Here is a 22,363-nt window from a genome sequence, read left to right on the forward strand (position 1 = left end):
TGCGGTACGCGGGCCTCTCTCTGTTGTGGCCTCTCCCGTTGCGGAGCACAGGCTCCGGACGCGCAGGCTCAGCGGCCGTGGCTCACGGGCCTAGCCACTCCACAGCATGTGGGATCTTCCCAGACCAGGGCACGAACCCATGTCCCCTGCATCGGCAGGCGGACTCCCAACCACTGTGCCACCAGGGAAGCCCAATAAATATCATTTTTGTGTATATCTGTAGGATACTATCTAGAAATGGAACTGCTGAGTCATAGGTATGGACATTAATAATTTTGACAAACGTTGCCATATTGCCATCCACAGAAGTTATCAATTTACACTCCCACCACAGTGGATGACACAGTGGATCTGTTTCCTCACAGATTCAACAACTCAATGTATAATCAGACTTAATGTATCTTTACCAATATGATAGACCAAAATTGATTTCAATATAGTTTGAGGTGAAAGTTATATAATATACAATTAGTAATTTTAAAGGGTATAATTTTGTGTGCTTGAAAAGAATGAGTTTGCTCTAATTTTTAGGTGAAATATTTCACATATTCCATCAGCTCAAGCTTGTTAATTGTGCTGTTGAAATCTTCTATATCCTTGCTGATTTTTTTGGTCTGTTTTATCAATTACTGAGTGATAAAATCTCGCACCATAACAACAGATTTGTCCATACCCCCTTGCAGCTCTGTTTTTGTTTTTTATATATTGAGGCTAACTTATTAGGTACATATAAATTTACAATTATTATATCTTTCTTGTAATCTGAACCTATTTAGCATTATGTGATACCTCTCTATATCTCCAGTAATGTTTGTTGCTAATATTGTAAACCAGCTTTCTTTGACTATTTTATTTGACTGGTATATAACTTTCTAATTCTCAGTATCTTTATATTTTAGATGTGTCTTTATAACTACATAAATACATATAAGTACACAGTTTTAATCCAGGTTAGCAACTTTTAACTTAATAACTTAGCTCATTTAAATTTATTATTATTGATATATTTGGGGGGGCGGATTGAGAGTCTTTTTCTATATTTTTCTTATTCCCTTTACTATTTTATAGGTCATATACTTTGTTTTATTACTTTTGTGGCTCAGTAAATAGTTTAGCATGCATACTTTCGCATGGTAACAATCTAAAATGAGTCAATAAGGACTTCGCTGGTGGCACAGTGGTTAAGACCCTGCCTGCCAATGCAGGGGACACAGGTTTGAGCCCTGGTCTGGGAAGATCCCACATGCCGTGGAGCAACTAAGCCCATGCACCATGACTACTGAGCCTACGCTCTAGAGCTGGTGTGCCACAACTACTGAATCCCACATGCCTAGAGCCTGTGTTCCACAACAAGAGAAGCCACCACAATGAGAAGCCCACACACCGCAACGAAGAGTAGTGTCCCCTTGCCGCAAGTAGAGAAAGCCCATGCACAGCAACAAAGACCCAACGCAGCCAAAAATAAATTAATTAACTTTAAAAATAAATAAATAAAATTAGTCAATAATTTTACTTCCTTCCCAAAGAACAGAATGATCTTAACATACTTAATTCCCAATCACCCCTTTCCTAACCTTTATGCTATTGTTTTCAAGTTTTGTTTCATGTTTATGTTATTGTTTTCAGGTACAAAATGCTGTATCTTTTTTTTTTTTTTCCGGTACGCGGGCCTCTCACTGTTGTGGCCTCTCCCGTTGCGGAGCACAGGCTCCGGACGCGCAGGCTCGGCGGCCATGGCTCACGGGACCAGCCGCTTTGCAGCATGTGGGATCTTCCTGGACCAGGGCACGAACCCACGTCCCCTACATCGGCAGATGGACTCCCAACCACTGTGCCACCAGGGAAGCCCTGTATCTTTTATTTTCAACTTTTAAATCTTGTTAGGCATTACATTATTGTATAAGTCAAAGTTTGTTTATATTTACCAACAAACTGTCCAATATGTTGGCTAATCATTCCCTCTTGTATCTCAGGCCTTATACCTGGAATCATCTGGCTGTTGTCTGAAGGGCATTCTTTAACATTTCCTCTAGTAAGAGTCTGCTGGTGACAAAATGTATCCATTTTGGTTTGTTTGAAAATGCCTGCTTTGTCCTCATCCTTCAAAGATTACTTCAGTAGTACAGAATACTGGTTGACAGTTATTTTATCAGCACATTGAAGGTATTACCTCACTATAATTTGACAACAGAACCAGAAAGAGATGTAACAGAAGCAGAGGTTGGAGTGATGCGGGCTATAAGCCAAGGAATCGGACAGCTTCTAGTGGCTGGAAAAGGCAAAGAAGTGGATCCATTCCTAGAATCTCCAGAAGGAACACAACTCTGCTAACTCATCCTGGGCTTCAGACCTCCATAATTGTAAGATAAAACATTTGTATTGTGTTTGTTACAAGAGTAATATGACACTGGCATCCAACTGAAATTTACCAGGCATACAAAAAGGCATAAAAATACCACCCATAACAAAGAGGAAAAAACAATCATTCAAAACCAACCCAGAAATGACACAGAGGACAGAATTAGTAGACAAGAACATTAAAATAGTTCCTAAAACAGTATTCTATATGTTCAAAAGCTAAAGGAAAGACTGAATAGATAAATGAAAGATATAAAAAATACAGAAATAGAACAACTAGAGATACAAAAATACACTGGATAGATTACTAGCAGATGAGATACTGCATGAAAAAGATTATTGAAACTGAAGTGCTAACAATGAAAATTACCTAAAATGGGGGAAAACAAAACTTAAAAGAAAATGAACAGAGCATCAGTGAGCTGTGGCACAGCTCCAAGCAGCCTAATATGTGTGCAATTGAAGTCCCCAAAGGACAGAAAAGGGGACAGAAAAAAATATTTGAAGAAATAATGGCCACAATTTTTATAAACTTAATTAAAACTATAAAGCCCCAAGTCCAAAAAGCTCAATAAAACCCAAGCACAAAAAATATCAAGGGAATTACAACAAGGTACATCATAATGAAGTTGCTTAAAACCAATAATAAAGAGAAAATATAAAAGCAGCCAGAGAAAAATGAGACACTTTATATTACAGAGGAACAAAGATAAGAGTAACAACAGACTTCTCACTGGAAACAATGCAACCCAGAGAACAGTAGAGCAAAGTACTGAAGAACTTTGAGTAGACCCGAAGAAAATATTTCAAAAATTAAGGCAAAATAAAGACTTTTCAGCTATGTAAAGGTTAAGAGAATTCATCACCCAGCAGATCTGAGCTATAAGGAAGGTTAAAGGAAGTCATTCAGGAAGAAAGAAAATTATACCAGATAGAAGTTTGGATTTACAGAAACAAATGAAGAGCACAAAATGGTAAATATGTGCATCAATATATAACACATTTTTTCTTATTATTTAAATCTTTAAAAGATAACTGACTGACTAAAGCAAGAACTTTTTTAAAACATAAAGTTAATAAAAAGTAAATCTGATTCGGCTGACTAGTTAGACAATGAGAACTGGTTTTGCCAATGACTGTGGCAGATGTTTTCCACAAATTAAATGAGCTAAATTTACAGGGAAACATATTTAAGATGTGTATATAACATACAACAGGGCAGAAAACACATGCTTTGCAACTAAACTTATGATTTAAAAATATTTAAATGAAAACTTTAAAATATTAAGGTATTCAAAAATATTCAAGTGTTTCGAAAGTCTTTTAGGGATGTCAGCCACTTATTGAAGACCACTAGTTGAAGAGCACTGGCCTCCTGCTTCAAGGTATTTTTTTACAGCCATTCCCTCTAGCTGAAACCCCTCTCTCTCTCTCTCTCTCTCTCTCTGTCTCTCTCTCTCCCCTCTTTTGCTTGACTAACCCCTACTTATTCTTTTAGGTGCCATTTTTAAATGACTGTTCCTTCATGAAACCATCCTATAAATCTATAAGTACCTTTCTTATGTGCTCCCATGAGACATAAACCCTCCCAGTTTTGTTTTCGCTATCTCCCACAAGAGTGTAAGTTTAGCAAGGTCAAGGACCCTGTATATCCTATATTCACAGAGTAGAATCCCTGACACATAATAAATGCTCAATAAACATTTATTGAATGAATGAATGGATTTTCACCAAGTACAGGAGATCATGAAACCATCTGGCCATAGAAATCATTAACTTTAAAAGGTCACAAACTTAATTTTATTTCCAGGTAACATGAACCTTGATGAAATTATAGCAAACAAACATAAGCACCACAGAGTGCAACACACTACACCTATTTGAAAGGATACAGTTACTGCACAAGTGTTTCAAATTTGGAAAAAGCAAAAAATAAATGAAAGGAATAACCATCATGGAGAAAGGAAACAAGAAAAAAAAAAAGATGAAATGGAAAAGCTTTACAGGAATCAATTTGATGCTCCACTAATGGTTCCCTTGTGTGGTAAAATGATAGGGCCAAAACAGACACTACACCCTTTCCTTTTACCTACAATGAGACATCCAATCTGTACATTAAAATTTAATGGCATTCATAAAGCCAAACAAATCCCACCATGACTAACCAGTAGGCAGAAACAGGAAAGAGTCTGTCTTGTCTGTGGAAAATGAGATTTTATTTAAACATTCAAGCTGCCTGGCTTCTTAAAGTGATCTTCTACTTTTTAATACAAATCTGAATTTTTAAAAAGCATTTTAGAGGATGACAGTAGGGATAAGGTCCATTTCCTAAGTAATTATAAATCTTGACTATATACTAATAATATTGATTTAGCTACTTTAAATCAATCAGCTAGCACATTTTAAGGCTTCTCTCTGCCTCTGAGTCTTCAACCTAAATTAATAGGAAGCTCTTATGCTTTAGATCAATGGACCAATGACAGCCTCACAGGACCCACTCATAACCCTCTAATCCATTCTTCACAGAATTACTACATGATATAAACCCACACAATTTAAGAAATGGAAAGGTTCCAAACTACTCAGTTCCATGTGATTTCAATTATCACTAATCAAGACGCTTTAACTTATGCTGAATTTTTTATTTAAGAAAAATAAAAGGAATATAGATCTAGAGATTATAAAGATTCACTGCCACAAGACATTTTTAAAGGTTCTTCTAGACTGCATCCAGAAGTGAGAATCTTAAATTCCTTTAGTTTAATTCTTTCATATATTTGTTCATTTAACATACTGAAGACCTACTACATGCTACACAAGTCCTAGAACTAGATTTGTGGGGGGTGGGGGTGGGCACACTGTGCGGCTTGCGGGATCTTAGTTCCCCGACCAGGGATTGAACCCAGGCCCACAGCAGTGAAAGTGCCGAGTCCTAACCACTGGACCACCAGGGAACTCCCTAGACTTTTTTTAAGTCCCTACTTTTAAGGGGTTACCACCTTGGTAGGACAAGACATACATATAAACAAATACAAATTAGTATTTAAAAGTATGCCCAGCACATGCCGAGGGGACACAAAAGTGGAAGTAGTCATTTTTACCTAAGAGATTAGGACAGTTGTGATAGAGAAGGTGAAGACGACACTGCTTCTGCCCTCAAGAAGTTCAGTACTACTTATAATGATGATTCTCCTCACAGCATCTCTGAGTTGTTTTTCCAATGGAATAACATTCTCTCCACTCCCCCCACCTCTCTCCTCTCCTCTCTCTCTCTCTCTCTCTCTCTCTCTCTCTCTCTCTCTCAGACAGACAGACACACACACACACACACACACACACACACACGCACACATCACACACACACACACACTCACGAACACACGCATGCACACACACAGTCGAGAGTCCTTTCTGTGAACAATAACATGCATTTGCAATAGACCTGGTTTGACTAGGGAGGGCAGTTCACTATCACAAAGGACAGGTAACTTCCTCACCCTGAAGCCAAACAATCTCAATCGGCTTCTGTCAAAATCAGTTATCATGGGCTTCCCTGGGCTTCCCTGGTGGCGCAGTGGTTGAGAGTCCGCCTGGGGGCACGGGTTCGTGCCCTGGTCTGGGAAGATCCCACGTGCCATGGAGCGGCTGGGCCCGTGAGCCATGGCCGCTGGGCCGGCGCGTCCGGAGCCTGTGCTCCGCAACGGGAGAAGCCACAACAGTGAGAGGCCCGCATACCACACACACAAAAAAAAAAATCAGTTATCATAGCCCAGCTCACTGATTTAGATGAGGAAGGGAGAGAGACAGCTTTGGACAAAATAATACAGGCAGACCTTGGAGATACTGAGGGTTTGGTTCCAGCCCACAGAAATAAAGCAAGTATCACAATAAAATGAGACACACAAATGTTTTGTGTGCATATAAACACATATAAAAGTTATGTCTACACTCCACTGTAGTCTATAAATGTTATGCATATAAAAGTTATGTTTACACTCTACTGTAAATATATAAAAGTTATGTTTACACTCCACTGTAGTCTATTAAGCATACAATAGCATTACGCCTAAGAAAAACAATGCATATACCTTAATTTTAAAATACTTTATTGCTAAAAAATGCTAACCATCACCTAACAGTGTAGGGTTCCTACAAACCTTCAATTTGTGAAAAATGCAGTATCTGCAAAGCACAATAAAGTTAAGTGCAATGAAACAAGGTATGCCTCCTTAAAGGAGAGAGTCTGATGGGCCTATTTAGACATATACTGCTGTATAACTTTAAATCAAAAAGCTCTCTAAAACATTCAACAAGTTAAACTTTCACCCCACCCCCAAAAAACATGTTGGAGGGCGGGGTGGAAACTACCCCAAACCAAATTCACTGTTTTAATAAAACCTGACCTTAGGCAGTATAGCCATTTAGATTATAAACACTATCACAAAAAATGCATTCTGCTTACTAAAGACTGCAGTGCTATGGAGCAGAACACCTGAAAATCTGACATCATGGAAGTCAGATTACCCTGGAGCACATCCAAGGAAGCAGGTGTTTACATCTTGGGACCTGTCCTTTCAAGAGAGAGAGCTGGTCAGACCACAAGCATATCCAATCACAAAAAGCACAGACAACACTTGGTAGATAAGAAGGAAACAGGTGGCAGGAAGAAAGAACACAGTCAGCTGGTGGGTGAGGCTTTCCGCCACTGTGGCCATGGCACCCAGCATGTCCATTTCCAACCAGGCTGGCCCTGGAATAATTATCTCAAGTTTGAGAAGCCCATCATATTTAAAAACGAAGAAATGCCAAAACAGGGTCATAAACATGGTGGTATATTTTAAGTCTTTACATTGAATAATTTTAATTGCGTGATAAACATCTTCTTTTAAGAATCCCTCTCTTCCTCTATGACTACATATACGATTTGAAGAAAATATTGAAGTCCAGGCCCTTCATAAATATAAGGCCTGGGTGAGAGGCCAGGGGTTGGAGGTAAGGGGCAGGCCCTCAAACACTCTGCTTTCCCACATTTAGAACCTAACCGCAGATCAGTAAAAATAACTGCTGATGACTCAAAGATTCTCCCTTCGCTATGTATTCAAGCATTTAAACTGTTAACCTGAAGAATAAGCTCTAATGAAATTCCAGGTATTAGCAAAACTGATAATGCAGTCTTTCTAGTATCATTCAAATAGGAAGTATGTCCTCTATAATCAACTCATTCCATCCTCGTATCTTTTTGTGCATATACATATGATTTTAAAACTGATAATAATATATGTAAAGATTTCAAAAGACTCAGGGAGATGTGTGAAAATAAAGTATTCTTTTATATACTAGCCATTTGGCACTAATTTTACTTTAAAATAGCAAAAAGCAGAGTCATTCCGTGGCTTCCCAGTACCAGCCAATACGCTTTGCTCCTGGCACTGCCATTTTGAGAAAGGTCAAGGAGTCTTGGCCATTAGTCATTCAGAAACCTGAGTGAAGGCTACAAGCAGTTACAGTTTTTAGGAGGGAGTTAGGAACACTGAGTACAATGACAAACTTTAATCTAGTTCAAGTAGCAAGTGCCCAGCACCAACTCACCCTTGTGTATACTGTGTGGTAACACTATAACATGCTGTTCCAACCCTGTGCTCCTAGATTTAAAGATCCTACAGGCCTCATCCACAAATTATTCCTTTCCCTGACCTAACTCAGTGACAGTACCGGACACTGCATGTGTACACCCAAAACTAAAATTAAAAACCACAATGAGTCATACTGAAAACATTCAAAACCCTTTAAGAGCAACATCACACTCTTTTTGCTAGAACATGTACATTGAGATAACAAAGCTAAAACACACATAAACATCAAAGGCTCACTAAATTCTTTTATTTCAGATGAGATTAGGAGGGTATGTAGCCAGTTTCAACTTCCCTTCAAACAAAACAGGATTCTGCCAGAGCCCAGAGACAACTGAAAGGGAAGCAGCATGTCGGGGATGGGAAGGTTCGAAGTGTCACTGCTGCCCAAGCTACATCCTCCTCAAGTCTTGCTGGCAGCTTATGAGTCACAACCTTTGAATCCTTTAAAGCCTGAATGACTAGTCCTAGTCTTTCTCCCCACCTTCTTTCACCCCTTGTTCAAATCTAGCATCTGTGAAGGGAGAAGAGATTCTGATCCTGCAAGGTTCGATCAAGAACTCTGCTACCTACAGGTCTATCACCTCCTCTGGTCCTTCCTCCAACTCATGCTGTGGTTACAGCAGAAACAGATAAACATATAAGCAAGTGCGTCTTACAGATACTAGTAGTTTTCAAATGTATGTTGATGCTGTCATGATGAATAAAATAAAAATCTATTTTAAAACATTACAAATTCATTGTGACTTTTATTCTTATACATTCTTAATCAACTAATAATAAAGAGTCTCATCATTATTATTTGAAGGTCCTTATGCTGAAAAAAGTTGATAATCACTGTTCTACAGCAGAATGTAATGAATGAGCTAGAGGTGTAAATACCTAAACACAAAGTGAAGTGGAATAGACACACAATGAGAGAATATTTTTACTTATGAGGAAAACTGACAAAAACTAGGATGTGGTTTAAAAAAAAAAAAAAGAACAAAATCTGGAGATAAAAGTCAACAGTAGGCTAAACAGCATCCTAAAAAGTCAACAATCATCCTAAAAAAAGATAATAACAAAATAATTAACAGAATTTAGGATCCAAGAGAATCATAAGCTGTAACCACTTATAATATTGCTTTGAAATATATAAAGTTAAAACTGACAATTATGAGGAAAACTGACAAATCTACAATTATTATAGATTTCAACAGACCTCAATCATAAACAGTTTATGATTTATAGCAAGACTATAAAAGTCTGATCAATAATACTTATATGTTGACCTAATTGATAAAAAGAGAACCCTATACCCAAGCAGAAGAGAATACACTTTCTTTTTAAGCACACACGGTACACTTACCAACACTGACCACTTATTATGTCACAGAATAATTTCGAAGAATTGATCACATACCAACCAAGACTTCTGGGCACAAAGCAATTAAATTAGAAATATAACAATTAAAAGATATAAGCATACCCCATTTTATTGCACTTCACTTCACTGCACTTAGCAGATACTGTGTTTTTTACAAATTAGAAGGTTTGTGGCCCCTGTGTTGAGCAAGACTACAGGCATCGTTTTCCCAACATCATTTGCTCACTTCATGTCTCTGTGTCACATTTTGGTAATTCTCACAATATTTAAAAATATTTCATTGTTATGATATTTGTCATAGTGATCTGTGATGTTATTACTGTAATTGTTTTGGCATTCTTTAGCAATAAAATATTTTTAAATTAAGGTGTGTACATCATTTTTTTAGACACATGCTATTGCACACTTAACAGGTTACAGTGTAGTATAAAAAACTTTTATATGCACTGGGAAACCAAAAAATTCATGTGACTTGTTTTATTGCGAATATTATGGTAATCTGGAACTGAACACACAACATCTCTGAAATATGCCTGTAGTAAAAAGAATCTTTAAATGTACTACTAAATAATGTACATGGGTAAGAGGAATTCACACCAAAATTACAAAGTATTTAGGGCTGAACAACTATTAAAGTACCTATACAGCTGTTTCTAAACTTGTAATCAGAGCAAAATTGAGAGCCCAAAATATTATATTTATTTTAAAACAAGAAATACTAAACATAAAGATAGAAATATTGAAAATAAGATATTCAAATAATAAACTTAACAAAATAAATAATGAACCTAAGAACAGAATTTAATGAAATAGATCTTTGGGGAAAAAACTAATAAAACATAAATCTCCCATAAGAGTGATAAGAAAAAAAAAGGCAGAAATAGATAATACTGAACAAAAAAGGTTAGAGGAAATGCATAATTTCTTAGAAAAGTATCAGATTATCAAAGTTGACTCAAAATGAATTTAAAACCTGAATTAGATAATAAAAGGAATCTGAAAGAGTAATCAAATTTCTTCCTCTAAAGGACACCAGACCCAAGAAAGTTTTAGATGCAAGTTTTGCCCAACTTTCAAGGACAATCCTTTTCTTATATAAAATGTTTCAAAGACTAGAAATCTTATTTTGTGAAACTAAAATAACCTTGATAATAGAATAAGAAACAAAATAAGAAAATTATAGATCAAGACCTCTCATGAACAAAGAAGCAAAATCTTTTTAGAATATTAAAGTTGAATTTAGCATTGTATTTTCTTTTCTAAATCACTACTACATAGGGTTTATCCTAGAAATGCATAGATGGGGGAACTCGACGCTTTGACTGCCGGGGCCCAGGGTTCGATCCCTGGTCGGGGAACTAAGATCCTGCAAGCTGGGCAATGTGGCCGAAAAAGAAAAAAAGAAAGAAAGAAATGCATAGACAGTTCACCATCAGAAAAGTTGATACTTATGGAGTAGACCAGAGACCATCTTATAGAGGAAAGGATAAAAACTGCATGATTATCTCAACAGATACAGAAAAAGTATTAAATGAAAACAAGCAATCAGATTTTTTTTTAACAAGGTCTTACTACAGGAGACAATAAATGAGAGGAAATTTTTCTATGAAAAAGCTTAAAAAGTAACTGAGTTTATTTTGAGAAAATGACTGAGAAAAAAAGATTGAGAAGCTCAAGAAGAAAGCTAATTCTCACCAAATATCTTTTTTTTTCAGGTACTTTCACATACATTATCTCACTCATTTAAGCCTCACAATAACTATTACATTATGAGAGGAGATTCTTACAAGGAAGGGTGAGAAAGAGTCTTAGCATACTGGATTGAGTACAAGCCTGGTGTCAGATAGTTTAGGGTTTGACTCTTACCTCTGCCATTTATGTACTAGGTAACTTTCAACAAGTTACTGTGAGCTTCTCTGACTCTCAGCTTCCTCATCTGCAAGACAAGGTGCATTACAAAACACAGTATAGGGCTTCCCTGGCGGCGCAGTGGTTGAGAGTCCGCCTGCCGATGTAGGGGACACGGGTTTGTGCCCAGGTCTGGGAAGATCCCACATGCCGCGGAGCGGCTGGGCCCGTGAGCCATGGCCGCTAAGCCTGCGCGTCCGGAGCCTGTGCTCCGCAACGGGAGAGGCCACAACAGTGAGAGGCCCTAGTACCACACACACACACAAAAAAAAACCACAGTATAAAGTACCCAGCTCATAAAAGGTACTCGAGAAATAGAGCTATTTTTATAAGGCTCTTTTGCTTCTATTAAGGAAAGAACAAGAAAGATTTTAAATAGAGGTGAGAAAAAAAAAACTTAAACCTTGAGAACTTCTTAATTTGAGATTGGACCTATATAGTCAAGGTAATCATTAAGGGAATACTAGTGTCTAATTACTTTGAGTGTTTCTGTTTGTATTTGCAGGGTAGGGTTGGGGCAGCCAATGGCCTCAATTCATCTATAAAATAAAGTAGTTGGATTAAATAATCTCGATGATTCTTTTTAACTTTAAAATATTATGAATTTAACTTCTTTATAGCTTAAGGAGGTGTAAGACACTGCAGTACATCACAAATTACATCCATAAAGTTCCTTCTTTGGAAATACTCAGGAAAACTGTAAATCGTTATCCCCTACGAGTGGTATAAAGTTAGTAGTGCCTGGAAAGAGAGGGGTGGACCACCAGACTTCTTGGAAGTCAGATTATGGAAAGAACATGGACTTGGAAGCCACGAGACCACCAACAGGAAACATGTTCTGCCACTTACATGCTGAACAAACTTGGGTGAGTTAAAGTTTGTCAAACCTCAGTTTTCTTATCTGTAAGATGAATGTATTAATACCTTGAAGTTGATGTTCTCAGAATTACATGAGAAAATAAAAATATGTAAGTACCTCTCCCAATAATACATACTCAATAAATGTGAGTTCCCTCGGCCCCTTGAGTTCCCTTCAATCATGTGACTGATCACTCTGTTGACAATGGAAACCAAAGTATCACATGTTTAAAGTATTATTTGCTTACTTCTTAATCATGAAGTGTATACAAAGTAAAATAAGGGTTAAATCCCTGCCAAGTTGTTTAAAACTCTTCCACAAGTTAATAAAATACCCAGAGTTCATTATTGAGAAGAATCAAAACTTAAATCACTTTTGCTTGAGAAAGTCTCTTAAAAATAGTAGTACTCAACTATGTTTAATGTGGCAAGTTCAAAGGTGAGCTATTTAAAGTTTGAGTGCTTGCTCTAGGTCAAAAGTGCAACAAGTCAGCTGACAGATGTGAATGATTATCTCATAGTTACTTGGTCATCTATGTTAAGTAACAAAAATCTTCTCTTAAAGTAGCAATGGAAGGATCACTAAAAACTCAAAGTTTAAAAAACAAAAATTAGGGCTTCCCTGGTGGTACAGTGGTTGAGAGTCTGCCTGCCGATGCAGGGCCCGCGTACCGCAAAAAATAAATAAATAAATAAAAATAAAAAACAAAATAAAAAACAAAAATTAGAATCACACATTAGCCCCAGAGAAGCACAGTGCATTGAGTGGTATGCTCAAAGAATTAATACTTTGTTTTATTTTATTTATTTATTTATTTATTTTTGGCTGTGTTGGGTCTTCGTTTCTGTGCGAGGGCTTTCTCTAGTTGTGGCAAGCGGGGGCCACTCTTCATCGCGGTGCATGGGCCTCTCACTATCGCGGCCTCGCTTGTTGCGGAGCACAGGCTCCAGACACGCAGGCTCAGTAGTTGTGGCTCACGGGCCTAGTTGCTCCGCGGCATGTGGCATCTTCCCAGACCAGGGCTCGAACCCATGTTCCCTGCATTAGCAGGCAGATTAATACTTTAATACTTTAAAAAGAAATTCTGGGGCTTCCCTGGTGGCGTAGTGGTTGAGAGTCCGCCTGCCGATGCAGGGGACACGGGTTCGTGTCCTGGTCCGGGAAGATCCCACATGCCGCGGAGCGGCTGAGCCCGTGAGCCATGGCCGCTGAGCCTGCGCGCCCGGAGCCTGTGCTCCGCAACGGGAGAGGCCACAACAGTGAGAGGCCCGCGTACCGCAAAGAAAAAAAAAAAAAAGATATTCTGGCCACTTTCACCAAAAAGAGTGTTTGAAAATTCAAATTTCATCACAAATTATTCTGATTGTTCAAGATCAAAAGCAAAGAAAAAAGCTAAATATGAGGGCTTATGATCTAAAAACATGACACTACTACTTTAAGTCAAAAGAAACCTAAATTAAGTGTAAGCATGTTTAAATCCTTTTCAAATTTCTTCTTTGTACATGAATATCAGTCAAGGTAAAATTGTACAAATACAGACCATAATTGTGCTTAACTAATAAAGTTTAAGGGTTAAAACATGGCAATTTCCTAGGAAATATGATTAATGGCAATCATGTAGTTTGCCACTACATACACCATTTCACAAAGTATTTTAGGAACATTCTTTTATTTGATAGGCTTAGACATTACAATATGTTTCAAAAATAGTCGAAACGGGTGAATCAATCCAAGTTTTGATGATTTCAAGCAGACTGTTCAGAGCAGCACTGAGACAGAGTGTCAACACTTCACAGTTCTAAAATGAAACTATTTGCCTGCCAACAGACAAAGGGCTTTATGCCCTTTTTAAGGAGTTCATACCACGAGACCACCTCACAAGTGACACCTTTTGATACATTCAGATACTAAACACCCCTGGATACCTGCCAAGAACTGCCTTCCTTATCCATTTCTGCTCCATTGCAGAACTAAGAATGAAATTCCACTGTATACTGCAATAGCAGTTTTTCCGAGGCTAAGAAAATAGTTTGCCACAAACATTTTTTACCTATTAAGAAATCAGCTTGAAGCAAATCCCTGCTGACAGGAAATGAATCTGGTCAGTTTGACACACAGCTTACTCTCCTTCACTAGCACCTATTACTCATCCTGTATTGGCTATGACTCTTCCTGAAAAACCATCTTCATCTTGTCATTCGAGTTACTGCTCAAGAAGCGCAAAGCTTCCCTACCACCCAATTCCAAATTCCTCTGCCTGGCTTTCAAGGGCTTCATCACCTGACCCAACTACCTAAGCTTAGTTCCTACCACCCCCACCATGACTGTTCCTCTCCTCAAAGCCCCCATGAATTACTCATGCTGCTCATTCCGCCTGGAGTATTTTCCTTTCTTCCCACACCTGTCCCCACTTCCAGTACTTTCCTTTTTCCCTACATCTGTCCTCCCAAGTCCCACTTCCTACACGAGCCTCTTTCCACTATTCCTACCTACAATGATAGCACTCCTTCTCTCCTATTATAAAGTCAGTCTGTTTTACAGCTCTTCAATTTGAAATTTCTTAAAGCACTTTCTTAAAAATCTCTCTGTAGCAGCAGTTCGCCTTAGTGCCTCCATGATACACAGAAGAATAAAACTCTCAATATATGACCTACCCCTTTGGGTGTACCTGCGATTAGGCACAATTTCCAGCCGCAACAGCGATATTTCCACTAATTTCTCCTGCACTAAAGAAAGCATAATAAAAAGCCAGTGAATATATTTCAATAAAAGTTAAAAGGAAAAAAACAAAACCTAGTGAGTGGGAATGAGAGGAATGTTATTATACATGCGATCTTGAATATGCTCAATTTACTTTTTTTAAATAAAGCATTTGCAAACTTTGGCACTTTATTACTATTAATAAATAACTTGTAATACATCTTACAAGTGATCATTCATAATAAGAACGATTAAAAACTGCTATTCTATGTAGCACTTAGCATGCTAGACATAGAAAGCAATCAATAAATATTCTATTAACCAATTAGTGTGTCTAGCCCATTAATAAATCGCACATAACTATTACAGCTGCTGCAGCTGCCTGATGATAATGATTGATGACGATGATGCAAAGTACAAACCCAAAGAACAGTAGCTGAATCTCCTGCTGACAGTCTCTAAAGGAACAAATGGCTTCTTATAGGGTGAGTCTAACCACTATTTTAACAGTACAGCATGACCGTGGCACTCCTGAAGTCTATAAAGATCACAGCAGTTTCTGTGGCAATCATCACGCAACCCTACACCTCTTGTGCAACACTGTGGCTATTAATGCAATCTGGTAAAATTAGCAAATTGTAAACTCTATTTGCCAGTGCAGTCAGGGATCAGATAACTTTTGCTCCACCCAAGAGAAAGCCTTCCGGTGACAATGCAAATCTTGTTCTATATTAAAATGGCCCTCACTTTTACAGTAAGGAATTGCCCAAGCATTGGAGTCCCTCATCAACAGTTACAACCCAAATGTATGATCTTTAACTGATATTAAACCATTCTCCAATATTCCAACATGCCCTTAATTGCCAGTCACACAAATAGACTATGATTTGATTTTGAGAGCCCCCCCCCCAAATCCTGAAAATGTCAAAAATTCTGAAAATGACATATCCTTCCCTGAAAAATCTCTGAATCTACATCAGATTGCTTATGTATAAATCCATCTATAGATCAACAGTCTTCTGTTTTCTCTAGCCCTGACATTCTAACATTCTAGGAGTAGAGATTGATCCAAGAATACATTTTTAAACTTATTTTTTAGCGTTGTCAAAGCAGACACTATTTAGAAGTCCTTGTCAAAGGAGAGACAGCAGAAGCATCAGTCTGTCATGCCCTGGAAACTTCCAAACATCAACCAAACAGCCCAAAACAATGTCCTACTCAACAGTTCCAAGGATGTCATTAATTGCTTCCATCTGTTTCCCTCTCTGTCCCTTCCCCATCCTAGTAAAGTTATTTTTTGCTTCATTTTGCATTCTAAAGAAAAGCATAAAGAGCCCTCATGTTTTAAACTGCAGAATACTTATTCGTCCCCCAAATTTGTTTGATAATAACAGCCATATTGTTTTTGTACTCCAGGCTATTTTCAGGTAACATTTCAGAGTGTGGCATATTAAGTCATGTACTTTTTAAACACTGCTCAGTAAATATTTCAGTTGGTCATAACACAATACTTTTCCCTAACTCCTCAAGGTGACCAGGGTTCTCCCTGCATGGCATGATAAAGGTTAAAACCTCTGAATGGTTTCATATCCATTAATGATCCTTACCTAAATCAGTGGTTTCATTAAAAATTAAATAATCATGACTTTCTAATTCTGTCATTTATTCCACTTTCATTGGTTAGAATTTCCCCCATCAACTAGAGCTATTAGGTTACTGTGAAATAAAGTATGCCCAAGAGAGAAAGAATAGCTACAATTTTTTTTCTTGTGATGAGAACTTTTAAGATCTACTCTCAGCAGGGCTTCCCTGGTGGCGCAGTGGTCGAGAGTCCGCCTGCTGATGCAGGGGACACGGGTTCATGCCCCGGTCCGGGAGGATCCCGCATGCCGCAGAGCGGCTGGGCCCGTGAGCCATAGACCCTGAGCCTGCGCGTCCGGAGCCTGTGCTCCGCAACGGGAGGGGCCATGACAGTGAGAGGCCCGCATACCGCAAAAAAGATCTACTCTCAGCAACCTTCAAATATATAATACAGTATTATTAACTATATTCACCATGCTGTACATTATATCTTCATGACTTATTTATAACTGCAAGTTTGTACTTTTTTACTCCCTTCCCCATCTTGCACACCCCCCCACCTCCCCACTTCTGGCAACCACCCACCTGTTCTCTGTACCTATTAATTCATTATTTTAAATATTCTACATATAAATCATATAGTATTTGTCTTTCTCTGACTTATTTCACTTAGCATAATGCCCTCAGGGTCCATCCATGTTGTTACAAACAGCAGGATTTCCTTCTTTTCTATGGCTGAATAATATATTATATATATATATCACACCTTTATCAATTCACCCATTGATGGACACTTAGGTTGTTTCCATATCTTGACTATTGTAAATAATGCTGCAATCAACATGGAGTGCAGATATTTCTTTCAAGATAAGTGATTTTATTTCCTTAAGATAAATACCCAGGGATTTCCCTCATGGTGCAGTGGTTAAGAATCCACCTGCCAATGCAGGGGACATAGGTTTAAGCCCTGGTTCAGGAGGATCCCACACGCCACAGAGCAACTAAGCCTGTGCGCCACAACCACTGAGCCTGCACTCTAAAGCCCGCAAGCCACAACTATGGAGCCCAAGGGCCACAAATACTGAAGCCCCGCGCCTAGAGCCCATGCTCAGCAACAAGAGAAGCCACTGCAAAAAGCCCATGCACCGCAATGAAGAGTAGCCCCCGCTTGCTGCACCTAGAGAAAGCCCACGCACAGCAACAAAGACCTAACACAGCCAAAAATAAAAATAAATAAAATTTAAAAATTAAAAAAAAAATAAAATAAATACCCAGAAGTAGAATTGCTGGATCAAGTGATATATCTATTTTTAATTTTTTGAGGAGCCTCTGGAAAGATAGGACAAATGCCTCTTTTCTTTAAATTTCCCATTACCGGAGTAAGGGGCTGGTGTCCTAGTTACCACCAAGGGTGATCAATGAAGTTTTGTTTTGTTTTAAAGTTACCCACTTTTCTGAAAATATCATCACAACTAGGGTACTCCTTAATTTTTCTAAGTCCCCAAGGAAGCCTGTGAGAGAGCACATAGCATATTTCAAAGGTATATTTCTGGGAATAAGCAGAAATGAGTTTCCTGAAGAAATTCATTTACCAGTCAAATGATATTCATAGGCCTGAATGTGAAGGGTTAAAAGGAACTATTTATAGGGTCATCAAGTCCAACTTCCCCGATAATTTTTTTTTAACATCTTTATTGGAGTATAATTGCTTTACAATGGTGTGTTAGTTTCTGCTTTATAACAAAGTGAATCAGCTATACATATACATACTTCCCTGATATTGAAGCTCCCTATACACTATCTCCCCATGCTCTGTACCTTCCAGGGGGTGAGGAGCAAATGGGTACAAGCTAGAGCTGTGTTTTTAATGTACAGTAAAAGCAAGTTTAATTATACTATGTTTAACTGACAGCATAGGACTCTTAATATTACCATGCTGATGAAATGGCACATAAATAAAGTAGGCTCGTACTGGTTAGAGCTGGAAGAAACCCAGGATGCCACCAAGTCCAAAGAGGGCAAGTTTAAAAAGAGACTCCCACAAAACAGACTCTGCAAAAAACAGATGCTTCTGGTACCTTACTTCCTGACACATGAACATTTTGCAGAATTAACAGAAATATAGTTCTGTAGAAGCACCCACTAAAGTAAGTTAGAAATAAGAAGATACCAATATGGGTGAAATTCTCATCTGTTCAATGAAAATAATAGACCATAAGGAGGATAAAAAAAAGGAACACTTTTTGCTTTATTTTAAATTGTGATATATACCAAACATACAGAAAATTGCACAAACCATATGTATAATATAATGGGTGATTATAAAACAACCACTCACGTAACTGAACAGTTAAATCAAGAAATAGAACATTATTACCGCTTTAGAAGCACCTGCATGCCTCTCCCTGAGTACAGCCCTCTTCCTTCCTCCCGGAGATACAACTATGCAGACTTCTGTGTTCATTATATCCTTATTCGTCTTTATCTTTTTACCTTATAAATAGGCATCCCTAAACAACAGTTTATTTGTTTTTGAACTTTAAATAAATGGAACCTACCTACATATATATATCTCTATAATTCACTTCCCTTAATTATTTTTCAGATTCATTCTTTCTTTTCTAATTCATAAAATTAACCATTTTAAAATGAAATATTCTCATTCCTTTTTATTACTGCTTAATATTCCAATTGATAACTATACCATGATCATTTTTATCCATTCTACTGTAGATAAACCAGTGGTATCATCATGAACAATGTTGATATCATTATTTTTGTATATGGATCCTAGTGTACATGGGCATAAGTTTCTTCAGGGAACATACTAGGAGGCAGAGAAATTGCCTATCTTCCACTTTACTAATGCCCAACTGTTTCCCAACGTGGCTGCACCAATTTACATTCCCAGCAGCAGTGTCCCAAATGCTCCACATCCACACCAACAACTGATACTATCAGACTTAATTTAGGAGCTTATAATAGAACAATTTGCAGTTCTCTGATGACTACTGAGATAGAGCACCTTCTCACAGGTTTACTAGCCATTTGGATTTCCTCTCTTTTGAAGTGCCTATTCAAATTCTTTGCCCTTGTTTTTTAAAACTGAATAGACTTATCTCTTTCTTATTGACTTGTAGATCTACTTTTTTTTTTTTTTGTCTTATGCATCAGGCTTTACTTTTACTTAGGACGTGACTGCCATAGAAAACAAAGTCATTAATCAAAGACAACATAATCAAGAACCTGAGAAGCTTTAACTAATCAAAAGTTAGTATCTCTGCTTACTTTACATAGGATAGGCCAAAATGTCTAGAAATTATTTGTAGGAGTATTAAGTGATACGTAAATATAACTTAAATTTAAAACGCTACTGAAATACGTGACAAAACACATTTTTTTTTTAAGTTTGTATTCACTGTTATCTCCAAGCAAAGGTATTTAGTACACAATCCAGACTCATGCATGCTAAGGTCAGAATGTTTCTGAATCCTTTCCATTCTGAAAAACAAAATTCAGAAGTCATAGTTTGATTAAAAATTATGTCAAAAATGCCTAACACCAATGAATAAAATCAACAGTAGGAAATTTGACTGCTGAAAAATGAAAAATTAAAATTTCAACTGTAAACAGAGCTTTATATTAAAAAAAAAAATTGCTCCTATAGTCAGTATTTTTCCTTTCCTAACAAGAGGATTATTCTGCTTAGCCATAGAAGAATGTTTTAATTACTTACTTAATAAATGCTGGTGGCATATCTCTCTTCAAAATCTGATCCTCAGTGGTTTGAACAGTCTCTTTTCCAACCTACAGGGAAAAACGATTCACAATTCAAATTTAAATTCTCAGACTTTTAAAACTATTATTTAAACATATTTGAAACACATACATTACACATTATCATTGAAAATGATAGATTTGAAGAAAATTTCTAGATTTTTTTAAATTATCAAGATTGCTCCCACATATGCTTCCATAATACACTTGGATAACAATATAGAGTGCAAACATAATGTATTAACCCTGTTCCAGAGTAATTAATTTGAAGGCATCATTGAGCACAGTGAGAAAAAAAAATTCATCACTGAGAATATATATGTTTGTGTGTATTTATGTTTAATGACAAACTGCTACATCCCTGAAAGAGTACATGAAGTACATGAATCCAGTTAGGTAAGCTAAAATGTCTATTCAGAAAAAAATTGACATTACTGGAACTGGAAAAATACGTGAAACAATCATAACTCTGAAACTAGAAACCAAACATATGAAAGTACACAACTTAACTAGTAATCAACATGATGTTTTCCCTAATCATAGAGCACCTTAAAAAGAAATAATATATAATGCTAAATGTTGCAATGGAATAGTTTTACACCCTGCTGGTAGCAATGTAAACTGGTATATTCTCTTTGGAAAATCATTTGCTAGTATGTGTTAACAGACAAAAACGTCCTATCTAGGAATTCCACTTATGAGAATACACCCTACAAGCAATAATACCAAGTGTGGTAATCACAATATTTACAAAAATATTCACTATCATGTTAGTTAAAAAAGCAAAAACATTTTCAAAATAACTTACCAACAATGAGGAACAGTTAAGTAAATTAAGATATATCTTTAGACTTAGTACTACAGGGCCATTAAAACAATGGTTATAAAGACTCAGCACTATGGGAAAATGTTTATGACATTATACTTCGTTTAAAAGGAGGAATAAAAAATAATAAATACACTATGATTACAACAAACCCAAAACTCATTATGTACAAGGCAAAATACTGAAAGAATATAAAACAAAATGTGTTTATTAATGCTTGCAAAATTTTGAGTGAATTTGTATCTGTATTTCCTGTTTTCTAATTTTCTAAAATGTATATATATAATTTTTGTAATTTAAAATGTAACATTAAAATGTTACTCTTGGTTACCTAAGTGTAATTATTTCCTACCTAAAAATTTTATTAATTATCATTTTATATAAATCCTCCCCAAAAGTAATGGCAAAAAATTTTAAAAACATATCAAAATACTGCCACACTAACTGGATTGTGTGCATGTGCACATGTATTTATTATACCACAAATGGTATACATACTCACTTTCTTTAAAATCATTCCTATGTAGGGCTTGGATGTCAATTTTTCTTTAACTATATCATATATTACAAAGCACTCTAAAAGAAGTAAACTTTAATATAAGGAATAGTGAAATTCACCCTTTTATCAATATAAAGCTATTTAGGAATATTAAATCATAAACCACATTTTAATGCAGAAATCTGTGAAATTTTTAAAACCCAGAATGGAAAGTATCTCAATCCTATTATTTAACCATTTAACTTTTATTGAGTTTAAGGAAGAAAAACTAGTTTAAAAAATTCCTAAATGCACAGTAAAGCAGCTAAAGCAAATAACACAATAAACTATTCTCAGGGAATACCAGTCAGGCATGAGTTAATAAATACAAGTTTTTTCTCTCAAGTTAATAGCTCAGAAAAAAGCAAGACACATATACCACTGTGTAATAGCCCGTGCTTTTGTGGACAATGGACTCTCTGTATCATAATAAAACCCTTTCAAATCAGCAGCTGGTTCTCTAGAGTTTCTCAGATCAAAACATGACAGAATATTTCCAGATGTATTGTTCACCATAGTTTCTAACAAAAATCAGCCATTCAAAAGCTGTGGACCATGACTTCATGAAGGAAAAGATGAAGTGCAGCAACAGTCACTCGTTCATACTAAGCATAGGGTCTAGAAGGATATTCACACTTAGAGCAACGGCAATTCCTTTTATTTTACACACCACGTGTACATATATAGAGAGAGCCAAAGAGAGACAGGGGTAGAGAGAAAGAGAGAGAGAGTGTGCAAGCCAGGCGAGTGGGGAAGAGTTCCTCTTATATCTCCTTTAAAAAGTATTCAGTTATTCAGTGTTATTAAACATTTATTG

The 22,363-nt window shown here is 36.9% G+C and overlaps 1 protein-coding gene and 1 non-coding gene across 3 annotated transcripts in view; both read right to left on the reverse strand.

Moving 5' to 3' along the window:
• The window catches only part of VCL (vinculin), a 98,386-nt gene that overhangs the window by 47,323 nt on the left and 28,700 nt on the right, over window positions 1-22,363 (reverse strand). For both annotated transcript variants that reach the window (XM_007467504.1, XM_007467503.1), the window contains exon 2: window positions 20,142-20,212. In XM_007467504.1, coding sequence (XP_007467566.1) covers window positions 20,142-20,212 — 71 coding nt within the window. The remainder of the gene's footprint in view (window positions 1-20,141; window positions 20,213-22,363) is intronic.
• TRNAE-UUC (transfer RNA glutamic acid (anticodon UUC)) lies at window positions 5,240-5,312 on the reverse strand. The gene has a single exon. It is a non-coding gene; the product is annotated as a tRNA-Glu (tRNA).

This window comes from Lipotes vexillifer, unplaced genomic scaffold, assembly GCF_000442215.2.
Source record: "Lipotes vexillifer unplaced genomic scaffold, Lipotes_vexillifer_v1.1 scaffold865, whole genome shotgun sequence".
NCBI classification, from domain to species: Eukaryota; Metazoa; Chordata; class Mammalia; order Artiodactyla; family Lipotidae; genus Lipotes; species Lipotes vexillifer.